Genomic DNA, 27342 nt, shown 5'->3' on the forward strand with positions numbered 1-27342 from the left:
GAGCTGTGAACACCCTCAATTTCCTCCCTTCCTTCCACTTTTAAACACCTCTAACTCTTCACCTACCCCTCCTGGCTCCTGACACCACGAAGGGATGGATGGGTTTCCTCCAAGGCTGAGACTGACAGCTGGGCACTTGATGCTAACCCTTTGACCCCCAGCCCCCTCACTCCCCCCAACAATCACTCTCTCTTTTGCATCTTCAACTTCTCCGTCTCTACTTGGTCCTTATTCCGCCTGGAAATGTATGCAGCTATCCCTCAACCTAAAAAAACCCTCCCCTTCCTTTGGCCCTCCAGGGCTAAACCAAAGCTGCCCGTTAGGATGAAACCTTCCCTTCTCTATGTGGAACTCTACTTCACAGACCATAAGGCAGAAGACCTAGAAGGTCCCAAGGGATCACTTGATCTGATTTCCAAAGATGGGGACATTAAGGCCCAAAGCCAGCAGGGCTGGGCAAGGGGCATCCAGGAGTGACAGCAAGGATGGCTAACTCATGACACTGCACTCTGTGCCATCTTGGCGCTCCTGGAATGTGGCTTTTTGCGATCCCCACACACTATAGAGGCCTCTCCTTGATGCAGGAGGGCATATCCTTCTGCCACGTGGGCACCAAGCAGAGGGCGGGATTTACGGCCATTTCAGTTCCTATAGGCTCTGCTGATAAACAGGAGGCCCTGCATTGTAAGTTGGGTGGGTTTTTCTTCCAGGGCTGATGCTGCCATCAGTGAGGAGGCTGGTTACCCAGTAAGCTCTGAGGTGCCTTCTAGCACTTGAGTCCTGTGAGCCTCCGAATGCTGTGGCAATCCTTCCCTGGGGGCAGAGTTCTTTTGTCCTCTGCACTGGTCACACACTGCCCAGGAGAACCCAAGAACCCTTGACTCCTGGTCCTAACCTTTGGGACCTGGGCCCCACTACAACCTATAACCAGTTACCTGAATTATTGGCCTGGCCCCACTACAACCTATAACCAGTTACCTGAATTATTGGAGTTGCTGTATTTTGCTGAATGCTCTTCACTATTTTCAACAGCAGATCGTTTTGACTTCTTTAAAAATAAAAAATAGAGGGGGAAAAGCGAAGAATAAACATACCAGAATAAAAACATTTTCCAGGCATAGTTAGACTAGCTACACACAAAGTCATATTTGGTCTCATAACTGAACACAGTGAAGAAGCCACAAGCCAAAACTAAAGGGAGAAATAAAACCAAGAATGCTGAGTTCACTCTCTCAGGCCAGTCATTTCCCGCAATTACATTAAGGCCATAATCAGCCCAGCAAGCCAGGAAACTCTATGGTCCATTTCTCTGCTGATATTATACGGCTTTTCTTTCAGAAGCTGCAAACCAGTCATCTGGAAATGGTTTTAGCTTTCATGGAGATAAAGCACAGAATCTGTCATTAACTAAATGGGCACCATTAACCTAGAACTTTTTTCACATCTAGTCAGGAATTCGCAAGAAAGAAATCAGAGAGACACCGGCCTTACCTTTCGAGCTAAGATCTTCCTCTTTTTTCTTTCTTCTTCGGATCCATGGTGAGACTGAGCTCTTGTCAGTCTTCGATGCTGGTGGATCTTTAAGAGACCACAGTTCACCACAACTGTAAGCATATCCTACACTAATGAAAATCTCTAACATGTTTTGCCAAATCAAATCATTTGGATGAAAAGTCTTTCCTTGCTCAGCCTGTCTGCCTCCAAGCTTGGGTCTGGATGTCTGGGAGAAGAGTGTGCCAGCAGATGAAGACCTTTCTCTCTCCCCGAGTTCCTTCCTGCCTTTCTCTCTCTTACGGAAAATGAGTGTGGTCCCCAGCACCTTTAGAGCACGGAGCATGTGTGCCCCACCACCACCCAGTCTGCCCTGATCATAAAGGAGGACTGCTCTTTGTGGACATGTTTTTTTCCCCCCACAGGCTGAGGTCCTTGAGGGTAGGACTGTGAAGTACTCAGCTGTCTTGTAGCACTGAACATGGAGCCTGGTCCAGAGCAAGTATGCAAGAACACTCAGTTACAAGTAAATCACTGTGATCACCACAGCAGAGGATGGGGACACTAAAAGATCAAAAGGCAATGAGGAACTATTAGCAATTTACCTGTTTCTGTTCTTCAATTAGCCTCTTTTCTATACATTCTTTGGCAATTCTCAATGCCTCTTTTAACTTTGTGGGGATCTGAAAGAAGAGAAAGTACATAATCTACTGAGTAAAATAGCTGGAGAGTCTCTCAAGTCCCAGTTTGAATAAAAAACAGTTGCTAGTCAAGGAAGAGGACACCTGGAATGAAATCAGTTACAAGCTGTCCACTTGACTCCTATCCTGGCCACTTCTGGTATCCCCGAACACACTCACCTCATTAGCATGTTTTAGCAATAAATATATAAAACTAACACATAAATAAGCATGATGTATGTTTCAAGTATTTCAAGTTATTCTCAAGGAACCCCAAATTACCAAAACAATCCTGAAAAAGAAGATGGAAACTGGAGGCCTCACGCTCCCGGATTTCAAAATGTGTTACAAAGCTACAGAAAACAGTGTGATACTGGCAATAAAGACAGACACACAGACCAATGGAACAAACAGAGAGCCCAGAAATTAACCCTCATGCCAAAAGCACACAGTGGGAAAAGGACAGTTTCTTCAATAAATGGTGCTGGTAGAACTGGATATCTACATGCAAAAGAATGAAGCTGGACCCCAACCTTACACTGTATGCAAAAATTAACTCAAAATTGGATTAAAGACCTAAACCTAAGACCTAAAAACATAAAACTCTTAGAAGAAAACATAGGGAGAAAGCTTTGTGATAATGGATTTGGCAATAATTTCTTGGACAGGACACCAAAAGCACAGGCAACAAAAGCCAAAATAGACAAATGCGACTGCATCAAGCTAAATCAAGCTTAAAACTTCTGAACATCAAAGGAAACAATCAACAGAGTGAAAAGGCAACCTACGGAATAGGAGAAAATAAATGGAAATCATACATCTGTTAAGGGGTTAATATCCAGAATATATAAAGAACTCCTACAACTCAAAAACAAAAACATAAGTAATCAATTAAAAAATGGACTTGTCACCAAAAATGGATTATGCCACAATAAACCAGAAAAAAAATAAATAAATAAAGAGCAGAAAATCAAAGGAAAAAATGGCAAAGGACCTAAACAGACACTTCTCCAATGAAGATACACAAATGGCCAACAAGCATATGGAAAGATGATCAATAACTCCAATCATGAGAGAAATGCAAACCAAAACCACAATGAGACATAACCTCACATATTAGGATGGTAACTATCAAAAAAACAGAAAATAACAAACGTTGGTGAGGATGGAAAAAACTGTACACTAATGGTGGGAATGTAAAATGGCACAGCAGCTATGGAAAACAGCATAGAAGTTCCTCAAAAAAATCTAAAAATAGAATTACCATATGATCCAGCAATCCTGCTTCTGGGTGTATATCCCAAAGAACTGAAAGCAGGATATCAAAGCATGCCCCATGTTCATTGAAGCATTATTCACAATAGCCAAGGGATGGAAGAAACCCACATGTCCATCGATAGATGAATGGATAAATAAAATGTGGTATATACAATCAGGGGAATATTATTCAGCCTTAAAAAGGAAAGAAATACTGTCACATGCTTATAACATGGATGAACCTTGAGGACATTACACTGGGTGAGATAAGCCTGTCACAAAAGGACAAATCCTGTATGATTCCACTTATATGAGATATCTAAAAGGTAAAATGTGTTTGCCAAAGGGCTGGGGGTGGAAAAATTGGGAGTTGTACTTAAGGTGGTTCTCGAGTTTCGGTTTGCAAGATGAAAAAGTTCCAGAGATCCGTTACACGACAATGTGAATACACTTCACACCACTGAGCTGTACACTTAAAAATGGCTAAGAGGATACATTTTTACATGATGTTTTTATCATAACTAAAAACAAAAATATATATAAAGCTTATTGGAACACACACAAACAAATTCAAGTAATTATAATATTCTATAACTTCAGAGGGATTTTCTCTGTGAAAGACTTATTTCCTCCCTCCCTCCCTCCCTCCCTCCCTTCTTTTCTTTCTTAAGACTTATTTTCTGAATTTCACAACATTAAGTTTTTTCCTATTGGAAGATGCTATTAACAAAAGCTTAGTGTGGTTCTGAGCTTGTCATTTCTTAATTTATTAGTTTTTCAAACCATGAGGAGTTCAGGCCTAGAAAACAGACACCCAGACCATGTTCAACTTTTTGTCTCTATTATTCTTCTAAAAATTTAAGTTTAGGGAACTTCACTGGTGGTCCAGTGGTTAATTTGCCTTCCAGTGCAGAGGATGCAGGTTCGATCCCTGGTCGGGGAACTACCACCCCACGTACTGCGGGGCAACTACTGAGCCCGCGTGCCTCAACTAGAGAGCCTGCGTGCCACAAACTACAGAGCCCATGCGCTCTGGAACCTGTGTGCCACAACTAGAGAGAAGCGTGCACGCCACAACGAAGAGCCTGTGCGCCACAACGAAGAGCCTGCGCGCCACAACAAAGAGCCTGCACGCCACAACTAAGATCCGATGCAAGCAAAACCAAATAAATAAATTAAATGAATATTAAAAAAAAATTTTAAGTTTAAAAAAGTTTTGAGTAGGTAATACACAGTGATATGGTTCAAAACTCAGAAGGCATAAAAAGGGTATATCCACAGTAAAAAACATCCCACCTAGTCCCCCACCATGGAGGCAACCAACATCACCAGTCTCTCGTGTATCTTTCCAGAAAGAAAACAGACATACACTGGTTTTTAAGATCACAGTGTCTTTGCTGCAGGCTCTCTGGCTTGGAGGAAGAACAAGGGCTGATGATAACCCCCGGGCTGGACTACTAGAGTTGAGGAGGGCATATTTATTTACAAGGCTGAATGCATTTCCTGAAGAGTTTCAGTAACAAAGACATGAATTTAAAAGTTTTTTTTTTCCTACATCAGATCCAAAGAAGCTATTATTGTCAGAACTCCTCTAACTGGCAAAACAGGACAGAGGAAAACTTCTCCCTTGCCTATAAATCTTCTGACCCCACCTTGTTTGGGGTTTTCTTTCGTTTTTCCCCCCCCCCCAAATGTAATTTCTTCGTAAGAGTTTTACAGGTTTTGGGGGAATAGAGAGAGGAGAAAGAGAAATACCCTTCATCTCACTACCCAAAACAATGCTAACAGTGAGCGCCCAGCCCTGAACTAGGCGTTCTCAGGGATCATCTCAGTTGTCCAGTGACAAGAGACAAGTTTTACTCACCAATTCTACACAACGAGTAAACGTAGGCCCAAAGAATAGGTCCTTGCCCATATATCAGTGGCTCTCAAATGAGGGTGATTTTGCCCCCGTCCCCTCCCTAGGGGACAGTTCGCTGCATCTGGAAGCAGTTTTCACGGTCACACAGTTGTGGGGTGGAATGAGAGTACTGCTTGTATCTAGTGGGTACAGGCCAGGGGTGCTGCTCAACATCCCACAACGCACAGCAGAGCCCCGGCAACAAAGAACAGCGACCTGGTCCACAGTGTCAAAGGTCAGGGCTAAGAAACCCTGCCTTAGATAAATGGCTGGTATCATGAAAGCAAAGCAAGGCATCAACCTGGTTTGGGGGAGTTCCAAAGCCCCTGCTCTTTTTTTTTTTTCTTCCTTTTTTAAAATTGGGATATAGTTGTTTTACAATGTTGGGTTAGTTTCTATTGTACAGCGAAGTGGAGTTCCCTGTGCTATACAGCAGGTTCTCATTAGTTATCTATCTTATACATATTAGTGTATACATGTCAGTCCCAATCTCCTAACTCATGCCACCCCCGCTTCCCCCCTTGACGTCCATACGTTTGTTCCAAAGCCCCTGCTCTTTGCATAACACCACATAACACTGCCACTTCCCAGGATACTTCCTTCCAGTCCTTATTCTAGACAGAGGTATTTTTTTCTTACACACTGTATTTTATATCCTGTTTTCTTCCCTTAGCCCAAATAATAATCATTTTCCAGGCTACTACAATGTCTTCATAAATTTTACTTTTATTAGATAAAACATATTTAATCCAATACATGTACTTAAATTATTAAGCTATTCCCTTATTACAGGATATTTAGATTATTTGCAATTTTTCTTTATGTAAAATAAAGAAGGCTGCTGGCCATTCCCGTTCCACAAGGATTAAGCTGCAACCCATTGCAATTGCCCCCGAAGGTTCACGCTGGGGGGAATTCAGGGTGGAGAAAAACAGGAAGCATTCTGTGCTTTGGATATACAGGACCCTAGGGAGTTAAGATGCCTATCTAAGGAAAAATTTCAATGACCCCAGGTTCTTGGCATCTTTCATACATAGAAAAACACTAAAATCATTAACTTCAGATGTCTGTCTTCTGTGATTAGCAGTAATCTTTTTATGCTTGACTACATGTTTTTTTCCAGCAAAAAGTTCATATATATCCTGGCCCCTCCCCTGCCTCTTCATAGTTCCTTAGAGCTATCTGAGAAGCTGTCTCCCGGCTACTGTCCTCAGTAAGGTCCCCAAATAAAAACGCTCTTAAGTGTGCTTTTTCCAGTCCACACTTAAAAATCCTTCTTTTTTTGATTAAAAAAGCGCTAACTTTCCAAGTACATATTCATGTCACAAACCAAGAAATGATATAATTTGCTTTACCTTAAACTGTGGCTTTTCTGAAGTAGTCAGCAGAACATCACTGAATAATCTGTAAAGAAAAGAAACAAACAAAAATATCTTTCTTAAACCAGGTGCACTCCCAGAACACGATCAAAGCAGAATGAGACATTTTTTGCCCATCAAGTCCCCCCCAACATCCCCCGGCCCGAGCCAATACACCATCTCGTGTTTATCAAACTCAAAGGAGTTTCCGGGCCACCCAAGGTGACCTCCAGAAACCGCCACTCCCCACCATCTCGGAGCTCTCCACAGGGACTGGGTCAGCTGCGTAGGGGAGCTGATTTCCCCACTGAGGGGTGACAGTCTTCTCACGCTACATAGTGAATTAATTCACGTTTTGAAAAGAAATCTGCACATTATTTATTGTATTTATATCATATTGCAAATAATATATGCAGTAGATATTTCTAAACAGAATAATTGGCTTTCCTTTTTTTTTTTTGCCCCAGAGGAGGACAAAATTTATTCTAGAGCTCAATATAATAAAAACATGAGAGTAAGTAAAAAAGGAATTGTTCTGATTGGAATCCAACGAGAAAATAATTTTCTTCTAAGAAAAGTAGTGTTTCTCATGCTCTCTTAAAAAGAAATAGCAGCTCTGGGAGAATATCAATTCTCTCTTCAAAAGTGTGTTTTTTGTTTTTATAAAGGGAGCTATTTTTTTTAAATAAATTTATTTTATTTATTTTTTGCTGTGTTGGGTCTTCATTGCTGCGCGTGGGTTTTCTCTAGTTGTGGCGAGCAGGGGCTACTCTTTGTTGAGGTGCGCGGGCTTCTCATTGCGGTGGCTTTTCTTGTTGCAGAGCACGGGCTCTAGGCTCACGGGCTTCAGTAGTTGTGCCACACGGGCTCAGTAGTTGTGGGTCGCAGGCTCTAGAGCACACGCTCAGCAGTTGTGGCACACGGGCCTAGTTGCTCCGCGGCATGAGGGATCCTCCCGGACCAGGGCTCGAACCCGTCTCCCCTGCATTGGCAGGCAGATTCTCAACCACTGTGCCACCAGGGAGGCCCAAAAGTGTGTTATTAAAAACAACAGCATGAGGAATTCTGAACTGTTTTGGCTAAAACAGGTCAGAGAATTTAAATGGTTGTCTGGGCAGTGCCCAAAAGGCTCTAAGTAAGTCTTTCTTTGAATGGTTCCCCTTTTTAAAAAACAGGAACTACATCACAAGTACAAGTGACAGGGTTAACTTTTCCCCACAGCACTCCCTGGGCGGCCTGGAGGTGGAGACAGAACTCTCCCCTTCAAGGCCGAGGGTCCACTTATTTCCAGACAACACGTTTTGAACTGAACAGAGTTCACACCTCTCCAAGTGCTGTCTCAAGGCTGAAGCCCACACGGTAGAAAGACTTAAGTGAAGAAAAATTATCTGGATTCACTTTAGAACTGGAAGATTGGGAGAAAAATGTAAGAGCTTTGGAGCAGGGGGTGCGACTACAAACCCAAGTAAATTAACATGGATACAAGCTGTTCCCTAACTACAAATGCGTATGTTCTAAAAGTGTGTGTGAAAATTGTTTTGTTTCCCTGACTAGACCTATTTTTCCACATTTACACTGTTATTAATGGTGGCTGGTTTGGGGAGGGAGGCACCAGTGTCAGTCAAACATTAGGAAGTCACATCCACGTGGTGGGGGCTTGGGCCACTCTGTCCATCACAGCCTCCCCAGGGCCTAGGACTGTGCCGGAGCTGGAGTAGACTTTCCCTAACACAAGGAATCTGAAGTTATCACCGCCTCCTCTGACCTCGGGCTGTATGTACCTCAAGCTGTCCCGCCTTATTTCCCCATACAATTGTTTCCCAAATACATCTGTTTACAGAGCACTGGGTAAGTCGCAAGGCACAGAGTATGAGCTGAATCAATAGTAAGCATAACTAACATTTAATAAGCTCTGCTTTAGTAACTGGCACTGTACTAGGAATCATTGCAATAAATCCTCCCAACAGCCCTCTGAGGTGGAGGCTATTATTGTCCCCACTTACAGACGGGGAAACTCAGCTTCCAGAGGTTAGGAAACCTGCCCAAGGTCACCCAGGTAGAAGTGGTAAGGCTGGGCCCACCCCCAGGTCTGTCTAACCTCAGACACATGCTTCTTAACCACCCTGCTGCCTTTCCATGAAGGAATAGAAAACATACCTAAAGGAAAGGCCCCAAAGCACTATTTCACCCACCTCAGTTGACTATTCATAACCCTGTTTAAAGGAGAATGTCTCCTGAGCTCTACGCCCCAGCACAGTGCCTGGTACACGTCAGACGTTAGATATGTGTTACCCAGTGAGGAAATGAACAAACAAGCGCAGGGGAGGCCAGAGCCACGCTGCCCTCCTCCGAAAGGCCAGAACCTCCCCAGCCAGCGGCTAGCGAAGCAGCCACAGCCGTGGGCCACGCGGTGCACTGAAACAGGGTGGCCCCCCTTCAGTACCTCCCAAGCGGGAAGTCCATGTATACAACGCCAACAGGGACAGGGAGAGACACATGTGAAGATGACATTGATGTGAAGAGACAGCAGTCAGGCTGTGGTGCAGAGAGGTCACAAGGAAAGGTCAGGACACCATGCGGCAAGTGACCACCAGCAAGCAGGTCACGGTGACTCTGCGGGGACGCTGTTGAGTCTCTACCAGGACCAGACACTTGGGCTAGTGGTCAACACGGTTAGGAGGGTTACAGCCAAGGTGTGGGATTGACTTACGGCATCTGTAAGAGCCGGGAGACGGTGGGCATGCCATTTTTACAGGCTTCACAAGACAGCGTAGACTCCAACACGGCCACTTGAAATGAACAGATACACATTTTAGTTCCACAGAACATGCTGGCAAATCCACTTGGTGATGAAAAGTTTGACACCGCTTTGCAACAACTGTCTGCGGGCTGATCAGGACAGTGTCAAAACTCTTCACGCACAGACAGATGGCATACGTGCCGGGGAGGGGGATGCTGGCAACACTGACACTACTGACGCCTCAAAAGAAATGGTTCAGGAGCCACATGCTGACAGAAAGCTAAATATATTCCAGAGATTACTGGAGGAGGGATTCAAGATATCATCCATAAATATGTTTGCTCTCTGAAAAGAGAAGTAAACACTACACAGAAGTAAAATTCTGAACCTGAGTGACATTTCTCTGCTTGCCTGCTTTTAGTCAAAACCATTACACGAAATGCCAACTGTTAGTATCGCACCATCCCACACCCTGGATGATGTAAACAAAAGCAGCCAGATTTTTCTACTTGCAGGTAACTGTTCAGTGTCAGCTGTTCTGTTCAAACTCAACCCAAAGAAGTCTCGGGGCCTGTTCTCTGGAACCATCTCATTTGATACAAAACTAACACTGGTGGAGGGTTGCCCCGCATGCCTGGAAGGCACAGTGGTCCAAGACCTGCCCTGCCCTCCGCTCCCTCTGCTCTGGCAGTGAGTTCTGAGCTGGCTGTGGAGGGGATGAAAGGGTCCCCGGATGACTCTGCATCAGTCCCCACATCCCTTCTTCTTACAGGTGCCCACCCATCCCTGCACTCGCTTCAGCCCCCTCAGTAATGCTAGAAGAGCTCCTGGATCCTGGTGCCAGGTATCTGCATTCCTGTCTGCCTTTCCTAGCCCTGGGCTTGCCAGGCTCTCCTCTACCATGTGTCCAGCCTGTGGCTGTCCTCGCAGGTCTCTCTCCAGCCTTGGTCTGACTCCTGACACCTGCCTGAGTCCGCAAGACTGGCTGCAACTTTCCTGCTCCTGGCTCCTGCTTCTGTATCAGACTCAGTCTGGCCATACTTCTCTTCACATTCTCTGGCCTCCAAAATTCTAATGCATGTTATAAAATGTCCCCTGAGGTTTCAGGTAGCCTGACAAATAGACAAGTCTATCTGAATTTTCAGGGAAATGCATTTAAGGAAGTCACTCAAATTACTTTTATCTGAGTAAGACCTTCTGGCTGTGGAACGTAGCAACTTCCTCTGGGTCTTCCCTGGACTCTGGAAAGAGGGTGAGTAGCTCTGCACATTACAAGGGCCCAGAAGCCCCCTCCACACCCCATACTGACCCACAGCCATAGACGGTGCAGGAGGGAAGGAGTCTACAGGCACTGAGTCTGGCGGTCGTCCGTAAGTCATTTCATACAGTAAGTGGCCAAAGCAGTGGACGTCCACACTCTCCAATGTCTGCAGAAGAAAAGAGAGCAGCGGCGTATTTGGCCTTTGCTTTGGCTTTGTGAATCCCAAGCCTCCTGCCCTGGGCTTCCACTAGGAAACATGGCCCAGGGGCAACCCCACTCACAACTGGTAGTGATGACCCAATTCCAAAGACTTCTGTAAAAGCTCACAAAGCATTGCTCTGACCAAAGGTCTTGGTCCTACCCTCCATGGTATTCCAGTCACTGGTTCTATGCCCTCCTTGTCCCAGCTACCACCTCAACTAGCCTCTTGGAGAAACAGCAGTGCTGTGGGAGAACAGCGCCAACAGGCATGCCTACCCCAACTGTACCTGTCACTGCTTAGTGCATATCTCTTACAGTGACAGATCATGCATCCTGCCATGGGGATAATTTACACCTAAATATAAACCTACTGCTTCATGACTTTCAGCAACTTACATTGATTTTCCTGAATTGTGAGAAATAAGATCGGTAGAAGGAAGGAAGGCCCAACAAGGAATTCTCAAGGTCCAGCAGCCGGCAAGCGTCCCCTTCCAGCATCACGTTGGAAGCATGAAGATGCCCATAAGGGAATCCCTTGTCATGGAGAAACTTTAGTACCTATTAAAAACTAGGTAGAGGTCACATTCTCCACCCCCCAACTCATTCAGATAAAAGACAGGTTAAACTTTGCTTTTTCAGTCAATATATTTTGAAACAAAACCAAACTGGTCACTGGGGAGATACCTAGAAAAAAACTGAACAAGATAGCTGTCTTATCTTGGCACCAAGATAAAGATCAACCGAAAATAACACAAAAGTTGGTACTCACACAATAAAGTTCTTAAATCAGACACTAACTTAGGAATTTCCAATAGCTAAGCTTTTGGAACTTTGTTGATCTAAATTACTGCCTTAGTCTCAAATATTTGCTTTTTGGGATAAAATATGACAATGTCACCAGTTTATAAGCCATCAGACAACTTAAACTACTTTGGATATTGCCTGAGAACTTTCCCAAAAGACTATGGTGAGGCTGGGTGAAATTCCAACGCAACTTACACCAAAATTAAATAACTCTTACCTCTAATATTTGCCGCCCATATGTTTTTATTTGCTGAAGTTCAAGGCCTTGAATCTTCTTAGGGTTGCAGTACTTCCTTAGGAATGGGTCTTTTGGTTTTGCCTTTGGAAAGGAACAAAGAGCACATAAGAAGGCAGGAGACTGGTTGAATTCTACACACGGCCTCCCTGAACAGGCAGGACGCTAAGAGGCTGGGGGGCACCAGATGAGTCCAGCTGGCAGGATGTGGGCTCTTAAATACAGCAGTCTGCACAGTTAATAGAAAGAGGCTGACCTGGGTTCCAGCCTTTCTCTAGTCCAGTGAAGACGCCAAAGTCTTGTATACTGTTAGAATTCTTCAGTATTGCTTTTTTTTTAACATACAGAAGTGTTAATTACAGTTATCATGTTGTATACTACATCTCTAGTACTTATTTATATTACTTATCTTACAGCTGTGAGTTTATACCTTTTGACAGCCTTCTTCCACTTCCCCCTCACCACCCCCCTCCCCACCTCTGGGGACCACAAATCTGATCTCTTTTTCTATGAGTTTGTAAAACTTCTCAGTATTTTTTAAAATTTTTTTTACAGCTTTATTGAGATAGTTCAACATTGCTTTGTTAAGTCAAAGTCATAAACTTTAAAACGGACCTAAGAGCAGCCTACAATGTAATGGATATAATCATGTAATGTTCAACCTTCCCTCATGTGGAGAAAGGAATGCTCTTTAGCCAAATTGGGTAGTTTCTATTGCTAAGATAAAAATTAATTCCAAATAAAATTAAAATTAAATCCTCAAGGCCTAGTTTCTGGAAGCCTAGGGATCAAGTATGAATAACAGGTTCTTAAGGGACTTGAGAACTTCTTTATGACCATGAATTTGCACCACAAGTACCTTGTAGATCAGGTCCTTCAAAGTTCCTTTTTCATTAAACATTCTAATTAGCAATGCTGAGGATTCGTTAGCTGTGGCAAAGGTAACACGATAGATGTAAGGGTGCTGCCAAAACAAAAAAGAAATTCACGTTTATCTGCATCAGCATCTACACTCCTTTTAGATCCAGGATCTGGTTATGCAGAGTCAAGTACCAGCTCGACAGTTTAATTGCACATAAATGCAGAATATTCCTGGAACACATGGCATTTTCAAGTTATTAGATGGCCAACTAGTAATTCATTTTTTAGATGAGAGAAGGAAGGTAAACTATAGTGACAAAAGGAAGTGGATAAATGATGAGCTAAGCTCTCCAAGTGAAGGTGCCTGCTTTGGTACGAGTAGTCTCACAGTTCAGACAAAAGTGTGGTGCAAGAGAGAGAAAGTCTGCATTTTTGGAACAGTGGTTTTAATATTCTGCCTCTGTAAATTGGTAAGAAATACAGCCAAATCCTAGAACAGCCAAGTGGGAACAAGGATAAATGTGTCTTCACTCACAGCTTTGCCTAACATTTCACACTGCTGTTTAGTGACAAGCCTGGGAGTGTAACAGCCAGGAAACAAGCAACAGCAGCCTTCTTTCGGCATTATGGCCCTTTTCCAGGGCAGCTAGCATGAATCTTCCTGTCCCTCTACTGGAGTGTGCAATGGATGTCGACAAAGTGGGGTGGGGAGTAAGACAAATTGTTTAATGACTGAAAGAAAAGTCCTCACGTGACCTGGAATTTTGGTTACATGGACCAACTGGCTTTAGGTATTACAGTGTCCATTAGCTCAAAGGAGTACCATGAGCATTTAAACCCTTGGGAGCTGGGCTGTGCAAGGACTTGATGAGCAGGGACTGAGTGCGTCGGGGGATGGAAGGCTGTGCCCAGCGAAATATAGTAAATTAATCATGAAGTTTCTCCTGATTATCACAGCGAAGCGACTGCTGCTGATATTTTAATGGCTTTATTAAATATAATTCACATCCCATTATAAAGTGAACTCAGTGGTTTTCAGTACACTCAGAACTGTGCAACTATCACACAACCTAATTTTAGAACATTTTCATCACCTCAAAATGAAACCCAATGAATACAACAAAAGTCCTTGAGTCCATATTGATTTAAATAGACAAAGAAGAGAGAAGAGGAAGTTATTCCTTACAGTAGAATGCCAACTAATAAATAGAAGAGGAATGATGGAATTAGAAAATCTCTATGAATGCTAAAACCAGTGGATCTGATAAAAAAACAGGCTATTTATGTAGTCTCAAAAAATCTCCTTCAATTACTTATTAATTCTAGCTATTTATCTTATAAAAATAATTAAGGAAGGGTACAAATGTTTAGCCAAAATTGTTCACTATGGCTTTTTTTTTTTAATAAGAGCAAAAAACTAGAAGTGATCCAAGTGTCTAATAGATTAGCTGAGTGAATTGAGGTAGAGCCAAGGATAACTCTAACGCGGCCAGTAATAATGATATTATACTATATTTATTAACAATAAAAGATGTTCATGGTATACCATTAACAACAACAAAAAATCAGGTTTTAAAACAACATCTATATAATTTTTCAAATATAATCATATAAAATTCTAGAAAAGTAACAACTGGACATTTTGGTTCATACTTCTGGTTGGTTGGAATTATGGGCAAGTTTTATTTTACTTTTGCTTATCTGTGTTTTCTGAGTTTCTGTAATTAATATGCACCATCTTTTTATTTATTTACTTTTGTTTGTTTGTTTGTTTTCGCCATGCCACATGGCATGCAGGATCTTAGTTCCCCCAACCAGGGACTGAACCCATGCCCCCTGCAGCAGAAGTGCGGAGTCTTAACCACTGGACCGCCAGAGAAGTCCTGCACTATCTTCTTTTTAAAAAGCACATCCATTCAAAGAAATTTAGAATTAGGTGCTCACAGCCTGTGTGACACAACTAATCAAACTCAAAGACCACAGCATTTGTTTTTTGGCCAGGCATCACACCTCATTAAAAGCTTGGTTTTGCTAGCCTGACAAGACACTCTATCTTCAAGAATGAACTTGCCGGGCTTCCCTGGTGGCGCAGTGGTTGAGAGTCTGCCTGCCGATGCAGGGGACACGGGTTTGTGCCCCGGTCCAGGAGGATCCCACATGCTGCGGGGCGGCTAGGCCCGTGAGCCATGGCCGCTGAGCCTGCGCGTCTGGAGCCTGTGCTCCACAACGGGAGAGGCCACAACAGTGAGAGGCCCACGTACCACAAAAAAAAAAAAAAAGAAAAAAAAAAAAAGAATGAACTTGCCAGGACTTCCCACGTGGCGCAGTGGTTAAGAATCCCCCTGCCAATGCAGGGCACACAGGTTTGATGCCTGGGTCCGGGAAGATCCCACGTGCCACGGAGCAACGAAGCCCGTGCACCACAACTACTGAGCCTGCGCTCTAGAGCCCTTGAGCTGCAACTACTGAAGCCCGTGCAGCCTAGAGCCCGCATGCCGCAACTACTGAGCCCACATGCCACAACTACTGAAGCCCTCATGTCTAGAGCCCACGGTCCGCAACACGAGAAGCCACCACAATGAGAAGCCCGCGCACTGCAATGAAGGGCAGACCCCACTCGCCACAACTAGAGAAAGCCCGTGTGCAGCAATGAAGACCCAACACGGCCAAAAAAAAAAAAACTTAAAACAAAAAGAAGAATGAACTTGCCAACCCAACTGGACAGGTCAGATTAATTGTGCTCATTCAAGGGTCCCACAACCTCATGCATAAAACAGATAAAGAACATCAACACTAACTCAATTTTCTGGCCAGATTACTCTTTTCCTTAAAAATTTCTGCATATATTTTGAAATACACTCATGACATTCTTTCCACTGAAAGCCTTCGATTAGAATTCTTCATCCAGTTTACCTAAAACTGTATCAGTTCTGTTTTCTCAGGCTGGAAAGAGCTCTTTCAATTCACTGATACAAACGTCCTTACCAAGAACAAGAGGCTCAGAGAAGTGGCTGCTTTCCTCTTCTGGTATTTGCTTAAAACACAAAAACTACATTTACATTACCACATGTGTCATGGATTGTCTAGAGGTAATGAATGTCATTTAAATGGCCTCTGATCTATGGGAGTAGCCCCGAGCTCTCTCAGTCTTAAATGAAATCCACTGTACCTCTCCATTCTCAAGCCTAGAGACTATTTCCGGCTCTTCTGTCCATGGTCACTCATGAGAAAACACTGTGAATCTCTCATCAGCACCAAGAATAATAGAAGGACTTGTACTCACCAAACAGGATGGCAGAAGTTTGATTAGACACTGAAAATCTTTATCTGACAGATACTTGTCAGGACCAAGGTCAGCCTGCAAACATGGGAAGAAATATCAGGGTGCTGTCTTGGTCATCAAAAGAAAAACTCCTTTTAAGTCTTTCCTTTTTTTCTTTTTTTCATGTTTCTTTCTTTCTTTTTTTTTGGCAGTGCCACATGGCTTGCGGGATCTTAGTTCCCCCACCAGGGATTGAGCCTGTGCCCCCTGCAATGGAAGTGTGGGAGTCCTAACCACTGGACCGCCAGGGAATTCCCGAGTCTTTCCCTTTTTTTTAATCTGTCCAAATATCTAACTGTAAACCAAAGATGAAAACCACATTACTTCTTGCTGTCTCACTGCCTTTCTGGAGAGACAGCATATAAACATACAAATACTAGGACTTAACTGTAATCTTATCTAATTCCATTAATCAAGTGTATCACTAGAACTCTCAAAGTGATAGATAAAACAAAGTATTACCCAAGTATTTTCTTTAAAACAAACTGCCCAACTGTCAACCCTAAAGAGGTTACAGAGAACTATTTTAAACTGTTTGTATTTTTTTCCAAATGTTTACTAGTTGATCAAACATAATCACATCGATACTACCAAATGCATAAAAAAGTGACTTAAAATGACTCTCCTTTGATGTGTGACTAAGGAGGCCTTTACATCACTCAGGAACACAATACAATTTTGTAATTCTCTTGTCAATATCTGCTTTCATAAACCCATCTGAAGTCCTTGAAATGAGCCTGAAGCAAAAAAAGCTACAGCTTACCCAGCTTAACACTAGCCGCTCCTTTGGCTGATTTTTAATCTTCATCAAGAAATATTTCTTCCTTATCCTCCAACCTGTCATAAAAGCAGAGATGTGTTTATAGCTACATGATTTTACACCGATATGTTTTGGTGACCAAGTAATTAATAAAAATTAATTTTGGAAATATTATTCATAGCTATATAGGCACCATTAAACAACTATCTGGTAATACTGACATGGTAAAAGCTGAACTAAAAAAAAAAAAAAGCAAAGAAATTACTCTACTCATGGAAAAGGGAAAACAGCACTTCAGTTTAGATTTAGTGAAAAAGGTAAAGCAAGAATGAATGATGGTTCTGAAACTATTAGTTACTACCATCCAAATCTTCAGATGGAGCTTTAACCAAGATTCATTAAGTAATAAAAGTTAAGGACTGCATCCTAAAACTGTACGGAGGCAAAAAGAAAAAGAAATCACCTGCATTTCTTATGCATTTCACCTGCATAAAAACTTTCTTGGGATACTCATAAGAAAGCATGACAAAGAACCCAGTTCTCTGATCTTTCTTAACAAAATGGGCATGCCAGTTTCTCACCTATGTCTTTCAATGGTTCCACCACCTCCCACTTCGGTTCTGACCGGAAGAACATGGAAACCTGTTGTAAGGCAATCTCTGCAAAGATATTTTAGAAACTCATTAGTCAAACATTATCAGGAAAGTGCCATATGCTTAAGATATTATTCTTGCAAATGAAATTCTTATGGTCTATGACCTTCTTGAAAAACTTAATTATAAAAAAATGAACACAGACTAAATAAAATATGGGATTCTAGATTGGATCCTGGAATAGAGTAAGATCATTAATGGAAAAGCTAGTGAAATCTGAATAAAACTATAGTTAAGAGTAATGTACCAATGCTAATTCCTTAGTTTTGACAGATGTGCCATGCTTACATAAGATGTTAACATTAGGGGAAAACGGGTGAGGGGTATACGGAAACTCTGTACTATCACTGCCATTTTTTCTGTAAATCTAAAATTACTCCAAAATAAAAGGTTTAGTAAAGAAAAGAAGGTAACTACTAGCGGAATAATTACTTATACTGGAAGATCTAAAATATGCAAACTAGTTGGCTTAACCCAAGAATTCAATATATGCACCAGACAACAACCCGAGCACAAAACTCAAAGCATATTGTAAGCTCAGCTTGGAAGAGCATTAAATGTTGCTCCAAGTGATATTTATCCCACCTTCATTCCTCATGAAATTATAGCTTTCACCAACAAAGAAGCAATTAGCCTTAAATACATACATACTGGAAATAAAAGCCAGTGTTTTAGAAAAACATCCATGTACAGCAACAATATGGTTCTACGGTGGGAAATTACCGTATGCCTGTTTACTGGAAAAAAATCCACCCTTCTCTTTGTGTTTATTTATCATGAGAACGTTTCCCCCTTCTAAGAAGACAATGAAAAGAGGAAGTTCTTTAAAGTTCACTGTATAAGGAAATTATCAGAATAACTGTGTTTTTACATTTCCTGCAAAAAGCAACATCTATAATTTGCTATTTTCCCTCAATGTAGTGAGTGAATGAAGCCACACTGGATCCCTGAAAGCAAAGAGCAATCCTGCAAATTCACTGTGGAACTGCACCTCTGCCTAGCATTAGTTACATCCCAGGCACGAGGGATTTAGCAGAAATGTTTTCCATGTGTCAAAATGACCTAGTCTGGAATTAACTATGCCGAGAGCTAGGCAAACAATATCATTTTGATATATTTTACAGTACATTATGAATTGAAGTTTGGGGAAGAAAACAATCTTACTGACTCAATATGTAAAGTGTCAGTGTTGTCCACACAAAAGAGAACATGAGATGACAGACACAGAACAGACTCCATTTACATTTGTTTTAACTACTCCAATGTGACAACACATTTGGAGAGAGGTTCGGAGTGGAAGAAGCAGATGAATTTTTATAACCGACACTGGGAACTCTGAACCTCCTCTATAAGTAATGCGGATATAAAATGCTTTTAGTATTTCCAAAATAACTTGAACATAAACTACTTAAAAAGATATTCTTCTACGTGAAAATCATTATAACTTTGAGGAGGATTATGAAAAATAATTTTCTAAATGGGATACAATGTCATTCTCAGAGACTATAAAGGACAATTGGTTCAAAACTAACAGTGGCTCATGATTCCCCACAATATCATTATTCCACAATGTTTACTGTACGCTACTATATATTATACATTGTTTTAGGAATGGGGGAAACAGCTGTGAGCAAGTGGAATATGGTAGATTTGTTACTGGCAAATTAAGGACTAGAAAATAGCTTTTTTTACCTTTGGGGTCAGGGAATTGTAGACAGGACATTTTCTTTCCTCTGAACTATGATTTATTGTCAGTAAATCACATGACTACCATGTTCCCGATATTAATCCCTTCTCTCCCCAGAGTCAGGTAACACACTTCAAACCTAAACATCTACTCCTCTGCTAAGAAGCCTTTATTGGGGCCCCATTTCCTTCCCAAATCAAGACCAAGCTTCTAGCTCTGGCTCGACCTTACCCTTCTGTCTCTACCCCCCACAGTGTATGAGCCTCACACTCTTTTCACTGAGATTTGCCTGCCAAGGCCCCTGAAGACTGGTCTACCTCCACCCCTTGGCATTTTCTATTCCTACCCATCTATCCTTTGAGGCTTAGCCCACATTTGCCACTCCCCTAGCGGGGACTCCCTCCCTTCTTCCCTCCTCTGCACACTTCGGTGCTACACCTGTCCCTCTCCTATGGGATCCTGTCTCACATTAGGGCTACTGTCTTCCACTAGACTGTGAACTCTGGCTGGAAAGAAATAACTTAACAGGGCAGAGCCCACAGCCATACGAAAATACTTCTTTCTCTCTGGGAGCACTGGCCCTTGCCTCTTGGCCTGGCTAACTTCTACTCACCCCACAGATCTCTATGTAGGTATCACCTCTTCTGGGAAGCCTTCCTCCATCTTCAGATCTGGATCATCTGCACCCTGACCCCCACCCTCAAGGTGCTGCCATATTTTTAACCTGCCACAGTCTTCACCTGTCAATCTCCCTGCAGAAGTGCCATGGGGTGGGCATGGGATTAGGAGACTATTCATTCCTCGGTGCTGTATTCGTAGCACCTGGCACATAGTAGGTACTCAATAAATAGTTGATGAAGTAAGAACTAAGGGTTCAATACATGTTCAATGGATGTGGACACTCCCTCCCATTAGAACATGAAATCCATGAAAAGGAAGGCATTTGCCCTCCATTTCTCTAGCACTGACACATGGGAAAAGCTGCATGCTCAGTAGTTGCTGATAAACAAGCCCCAGACAGGAAATGCAGAGCGATGCCTTCAAGTCCATCCTGTGCTTCCCTCAGAGCTCAGACTTCTCAGCTCAGAACGTACCAGCTGCCCCCACTGTGTGCAGCCTTTGACGTCCTAGATCCCAGCCCTGCGGGATGACTAAAGGGAATAAACACTGACTCCTCCAATCCCACAACTGGGCTCCAGATCTCCCAAACTACTACAGCATGTGATACTGCAGCGGCCTGCAAAGCGGATGTGGGCCTCCAGCCTCTCTGAAGCACCCTGCTCTTGTTCTGAATATAATTTCATCTTCCCTCCCAACCTCCCCTGCTGCCCAATCCCTCTCTCACTCCCTCCTTCCCTTCATCTTGGAGTCCTCTACTATCTGACCTGTTCATAGGATTCCTGGGCTTTTAGGACTAGAAGAGAGCTTTGACACTACCTGGTCCACTGTCCCCACCCCCACCTCCTGTGTTATAGGTTGGGACCTCAAGGCCTACAGAGTGGAGATGCTGCTAATAACAAAGCTGGGACCAGGATGCAGGCCTCTTGATTTCTGGTCCAAGTGACTTCTGCGTGGACATTAAAAGCTTCCTTACGGAGTCGTTTACCGGGCAAAGACGGCTACAGTGCAGTGAAGCACCTTGCTGACAAGATGAATAAGGTGGTATATGTGTGCGTGCATGCATGTTTCCCAACACAAACCCCTCATGACCGGGAGACACCTGTTTTCCCTGTACAGTAGCTGGCCCTCAATTAGACTTTCTAATTCAAATGAACACCCCAAAACCTGCCCTCAACAAAGCACCAAGGACCTATTTCCCTTCTGTGAATTTGGTCATAAGGAAAACATAAGAAAAAGAAAAAAGGGACCAGCAATCCCAAGCTGGGGACCCAGGGAGGAGACGAGGCAGCTGCTGATGTCCTCCGAGCTCCTAGTCACCCATCCCCTGGGGAACGGCTGTTATCAACAGTTCCCCTCCAACAAAGCACCTCTGGGCTCAGTCAGAGCAACAGGCAGGAATGTGAGCATGGTGATTTTGGCCACATTTGAATGCAGAACTCAAATCCTGCTGCAGTGAAGCCGGGTGGTGAGCACAGACCATTTGGAAACTGATGAGAGGTAGAGACGTTATCCACATTAAAGGGAAACTGGCTCTGCTTAGGGAAGTGCCAGAAGTGTGAGGTGTGCAGGGAGCCATTCTGTAAGTTTTGGGAAACCTGAACAAGTCTGTCTGGCTTTTCGGGGAATGGCTCAGTTAAGATGGTGTGGAGGAGGCGGCCTGGGTTTCCCTTTCCTGAGGCTGCTGGTGAGTCAGCATAGAGGAAAGACAAGTTCTGACATTTCATGCAAAGGGGGAAATAAATCAGCACTTCTCTGAAAACAGCATCCATCCCTTTACATCAGGACTGTGCCCTCTAAATAGCAGCAGCTTCTTGAGCATTTGAGTTCTGGCAGGAGCCTCTGACAATTTTCTTATACTCCTGCCCACATCTGCTTTGGACTCCTAACTGTCTGCCATGCTGGGAGAGGGGAAAGATCAGGACAAGAGCAGCATGTGAGAGATGTACAATAGAAGGAAATACAGGGATCAGACAACCTTCCAGGGGTTGAGGAGCATTTCAACTGGGAAACATTCAGACACTGGACACTTGTACAATCATACAAATGTGCAACCCTAGGTAAGGCCCTTCTTGGGGGGGGCCACTCATGTATAAAATGAGAGGGTTCTCCTGGAATTCATCAATGAGCTCGGTAAAGTTGCAGGATACAAAATTAATATACAGAAGCTGGTTGCATTTCTGTGTACTAACAACACACTATCAGAAAGAAAAAGTAAGAAAACAATTCCATTTACAATCACATCAAAAAGAATAAAATACCTAGGAATAAGTCCAACTAAAGAGGTAAAAGACCTGTACTTCGTAAACGCTAAGACCCTAATGAAAGAAATTGAAGAGGACAAAAACAGATGGAAAGATATACCATGTTCATGGATTGGAAGAATTAGTATTGCTAAAATGACTGTACTACCCAAGGCAATTTACAGATTCAGTGCAATCCCTATCAAATACCGCTGGCATTTTTCACAGAGCTAGAAGAAATAATTCTAAATTTGTACGGAAACACAAAAGATCTTGAATAGCCAAAACAATCTTGAGAAAGAAGAACAAGTTGGAAGTATCATGCTCCTGATTTCAAAGTATACTACAGAGTTACAGTAATCAGAACAGTATGGTATTGACATGCACGTGCACACATGCACATGCATATACAGAGAACAAAGGAACAAAGGAACAGAAGTATGAACCCATACTTCTATAAGCAGTTAATCCACGACAAAGGAGGCAAGAATACACTATGGAGAAAAGGCAGCCTCTTCAATAAATGGTACTGGGAAAACTAGACAGCTACATGCAATAGAACCAAACTGGCTACTCTCTCACATCATATACAAAAATAAACTAAAAAATGGATTAAAGACGTAAAATAAGACCTAAAACCATAAAACTCCTAGAAGAAAACATAGGTGGTAAGCTCTTTGACACTGGTCTTAGTGATATTTTTTTGGTTATGTCTCCTCAGGCAAGGGAAAAACAGAAAGCAAAAACCAACAAATGGGACCTAATCAAACTTAAAAGCTTTTGCACAGCAAAGGAAACCATGAACAAAACAAAAAGGCCATCTACTGAATGGGAGAACATATTTGCAAAAAATATGGCTGACAAGTGGTTAATATCCAAAATATACAAAGAACTCATATAACTCAACATCAAAAAACCAAACAACCCTATTAAAAAATGGGCAGAGTACCTGAATAGACATTTTTCCAAAGACAACATACAGATGGCCAACAGGCATATGAAAAGATGCTCAACACTACTAACCATCACGGAAATGCAAATCAAAACCACAATGAGGTATCACCTCATACCCATCAGAAGGGCTATCATCAAAAAGACCACAAATAAAAATCAAGTGTTGGTAAAGATGTGGAGAAAAGAGAACCCTTGTGCACTGCTGGTGAGAATGTAACGTGGTGCAGCCACTATGGAAAATGATATGGAGGTTCCTCAAAAACTTAAAAGTAGAACTACCATATGATTCAGCAATTCCACTCCTGGGTATATATCAGAAGAAAATGAAAATGAAAATTAGAAACAAATATATGCACCCCCATGTTCATTGTGGCATTATTTACAATAGCCAAGATACGGAAGCAATCTAAGAGTCACAATGGAATATTAATCAGCCACAAAAAAGAATGAAATTTGCAACCACATGGATGGATACAGTCAATAACTATGTAATATCTTTGTATGGTGACATATTGTAAGTTGACATCATCAACTTTTCATGATGATTATTTTGAAATGTATAGAAACATCAAATCACAATGTTGTGTAACAGGAACTAACATAGTATTGTAGGTCAATTATTCTTCAAAAACAAACAAACTCATAGAAAAAGAGATCAGATTTGTGGTTACCAGAGGTGGGGGCTAGGGGGGATAGGGGGATGGGGAATTGAATGAAGGTGGCCAAAAGGTACAAACTTCCACTTATAAGATAAATAAGTACTAGGGATGTAATACACAACATGATAATTATAATTAACAATGCTGTACATTATATATGAAATTTAAAAAGGGAGTAGATCCTAAGAGTTCTCATCACAAGGAAAAAATTTTTTTCTATTTAATTTTGCATCTGTATGAGATGAGAGATGTTCACTAAACTTACTGTGATAATCATTTCACAATGTATGTAAGTCAAATCATTATGCTGTACACCTTAAACTTATACAGTGCTGTATATCAATTATATCTCAATAAAACCGGAAGGAAAACAACAACAAAAAATAACATTAAAAAATAAAACGGGAGGGTTAGTTTTGATACGTCTGCTCCAAGATCCCTGCTAGCTCTGACCCCTGGCAACTCAAGGTACTTCCGGTATAAGCTCCCTGAGAACAGAAAGCACATCTTCTTCACACCTGCACCCCAACACCCAGCCCTGCACCCAGCACATGGCATAGGCAGAGCAGACAGTCAAGGTTTATGGAATGAATGGCATCATCATGTGTGCACTACACCTTGACACTTGCCCTGGGAGAACATTAGCAGACACCCTCAGGAAAAAATGTGGACAAACCAATGAAGAGGGCTGGGTTGGGACTGATTTGATAAAAGTCAATCCAGGGACTTCCCTGGTGGCACAGTGGTTAAGAATCCACCTGCCAATGCAGGGGACACAGGTTCGAGCCCTGCTTCGGGAAGATCCCACATGCCATGGAGCAACTAGGCCTGTGCGCCACAACTATTGAGCCTCAGCTCTAGGGCCCGCGAGCCACAACTACTGAGCCCGCATGCCACAACTACTGAAGCCCACATGCCTGGAGCCCGTGCTCCGCAACAAGAGAAGCCACCACAATGAGAAGCCCGCGCACCGCAACGAAGACCCAACTCAGCCAAAAATAAATAAATTAAAAAAAAAAAAAAGTCAATCCAGAAGGCCCATGATCTGAATTCTGAGAACAAGTGAGGTAAATAAAGCATGGTGAATTGAAAGCCAAGCGAGATCTACTCTGAAAGAATGTGAGCTGTCCTGGGAGCCCCTTTTCTCCTACGTGAACCGAGAAACAAGTGGGGGAAGGATGCAAGCCTTGTAACAATTCATTGTTACTTACAGTAAATGTGAGTGTGAAATTAACTTTCCTTCACTTGATTGCATTCTACAAACGCATTTTTCTTACAAGCACTTCCATTAGAAGATGGCAGGTACATTCTAGGACAAGGCTTCTCAAACTTTAAGTATGCATGCAAACCACATGGCAACCTTGTTAAAACCACATCCTGATCCTAGGTTTAGGCTGGGGCCTAAATCCTGCATTACTGACAAGCTCCCAGTGATGCCAGTGCTGCTGTCAGAGGACCACACTGCAAGTAGCAAGTTCTAACTGTGGTTTTCAAACTCGGTGGCAATTAGAATCTCTAGGGGAGCTTTACAAATTAGGAATCCAATCCACAGATATTCTGATTTAACTGGCATGAATGCAGCCTGGGCATCAGGATTTTTTAAAGCTCCCCAGGTGGATTATATTATGCAGAAAAGTTTGGTGCCTGACAAGTAGTCCTCTATTTCCCTCTATCTGACACAGAAATAAAAGTGTCTCCCTCCAATTACTTCAAAAGTAGCCCCTCTATCTGACACAGAAATAAAAGTGTCTCCCCCCAATTACTTCAAAAGCAGCGTTCTGAGGACGTAAAATGTAGCCGGTAAACAATCTGTTCTCTTAGCAAGGAAATCAGCTTATTAATAATACCCAGAGTTCCACTTAGACTCTAAGCATGGTTTAGTTTTAAAAAACCAGTTGAATTCTAGTCACTGGTTCAGTTCTACAACAGTTTCTATTGGTCTCTTCAAGGCCACGCCAGAGTGTATTAAATATTTAATCACTCATTCTGCTGACAACGGGCTTACATTACTGATGCTAGCTTTGTGTGTGACTGGCACCCTTTCCAACTCAGGCCCCTGGCTGCCACCCTGACCCAGGGAAGATTTGGAAGAGAACTACCTCTTCTTTAGGCTTTGCACAGAGTGGATTTCAGCAAGCAACAGGGAAGACACAGAAAGAACACTTCTGGATCACTGTTGTGTTTAAAGTAATTCCCAGGAAAACCAGGCATAGTATATACTGTAAACACAAAAACAGAGCCAAATACAAATCAAATTGAGATTACTGTATAGATTATTGTGGACTATTTACTCTCTGTTTTGTCAGGGAAGATAATAAAGACAAGACTCTGTACACAGACAATAAGTTCTCCTCCATATTTTTCTAAACAGACATCACAAACATTTTAGAACAATGTTCTTCTTATATATCTACGGTAAAAATACAATCAGGTAATTATTAGTAAATGAATAACACCCTATAACAGATGTACACATCTCCTCATTTGGAAGGAGAATTTCTCCCACGTGTATTATCTCCAGCAAAGAAAAGCGCCTCTTTTGTCCCGGGACTGTAGCTGATAGATCCCTCTACTTACCAGTATAGCTTGCAGAATAGTTGTTTGGATCTAAAAACTTCTTAACCAGCTCACAATTAGACAAGATATGATTTGTGGTGATAACGTTGAGATAGTTCTGAAGACCTTTCTGCCTCTCAGCTATGAACTCACGATCCATGTTACCAATCAATTTTTTGGGAGGAAGAGGTAGACTTAGGCCTGCAATCTTTAATTAAAAAAAAAAAAGTATTATACTCATGTCATCCCCAAATAAGATACATTATCAGAATCCTGAGCCATCATATTTCATTAGGTCTAAGGTATTTTAGGATGCATCCTAATTTGTCAAACTATAAAAATGTGAAAAACCGTAACAACTAAGAATTGATAAGATGCTTTATTCAGCGTAGCAACTTTAAAACTTAATTTTGTAATGTGGTTTTCTTTTTATCAAACATATACATGAACATAATTTCAAGAGTCAAATAGTTCTTTTTTTATTATTACTAGCAGTCCCACAGTGCTCCTACTACCCCCCCTCAACAGGTGACATATCCATTCCCCACTCCCCAGAGGCAGCCACATTCAACGCTTTCGGCTGATCTTCTGGAATAGGGGAACGTTCACATTGTTATGTCTTGATTTTTCACTTTTAGGCATTATCTGTAAGTTTCTAATTATGGAAGATTAGGATTAAGTTCTCTTTCACAATCCTCATCTCATTCCATACACGTTCTATTACTACTCCTTCCAATATAGTGATGTTATAATTTTATTTAGTGCAATATTCATATTTACATTAGGTAAATGATATTCACAACTGAGCCAAAGAGCATGCTTATTATTCCTTTCTGTCAATTAGTAGTCTTTTTAAGTTTTCTATTCAACTCCAAACTCTCCGCCTAAGCCTTTTCTCAACACATTCAGATACAAAGATGTATCAATTTTATCTTCTTAAGGAGTACCTTCCAGAACCCACCAACATGCTCCAAGCAGGACTGGTGGTCCCTATACCTGCTGCAAAGCTGGCATCCTGGGACCTCCCTTCACCATCATGCTGGAGAAGTTTTTGCCCTTTCTCCTGCTGAACCCCATTTCTATATCCATACCTGCCCTTTTC

General features: G+C 42.2%; 1 protein-coding gene across 4 annotated transcripts in view; it reads right to left on the bottom strand.

Moving 5' to 3' along the window:
- PXK (PX domain containing serine/threonine kinase like) overlaps window positions 1-27342 on the bottom strand; it is a 75617-nt gene that overhangs the window by 13907 nt on the left and 34368 nt on the right. For all 4 annotated transcript variants that reach the window (XM_082848737.1, XM_082848739.1, XM_082848736.1 and 1 more), the window contains exons 4-16: window positions 26262-26448; window positions 17452-17529; window positions 16874-16947; window positions 16072-16146; window positions 12787-12891; window positions 11910-12011; window positions 11285-11446; window positions 10736-10853; window positions 9397-9475; window positions 6684-6732; window positions 2097-2174; window positions 1492-1578; window positions 979-1048 (exon numbers count right to left, since the gene is read on the bottom strand). In XM_082848737.1, coding sequence (XP_082704863.1) covers window positions 979-1048; window positions 1492-1578; window positions 2097-2174; window positions 6684-6732; window positions 9397-9475; window positions 10736-10853; window positions 11285-11446; window positions 11910-12011; window positions 12787-12891; window positions 16072-16146; window positions 16874-16947; window positions 17452-17529; window positions 26262-26448 — 1264 coding nt within the window. The remainder of the gene's footprint in view (window positions 1-978; window positions 1049-1491; window positions 1579-2096; window positions 2175-6683; window positions 6733-9396; window positions 9476-10735; window positions 10854-11284; window positions 11447-11909; window positions 12012-12786; window positions 12892-16071; window positions 16147-16873; window positions 16948-17451; window positions 17530-26261; window positions 26449-27342) is intronic.

Source organism: Leucopleurus acutus (assembly GCF_964270905.1).
Source record: "Leucopleurus acutus genome assembly, chromosome: 10".
NCBI lineage: Eukaryota > Metazoa > Chordata > Mammalia > Artiodactyla > Delphinidae > Leucopleurus > Leucopleurus acutus.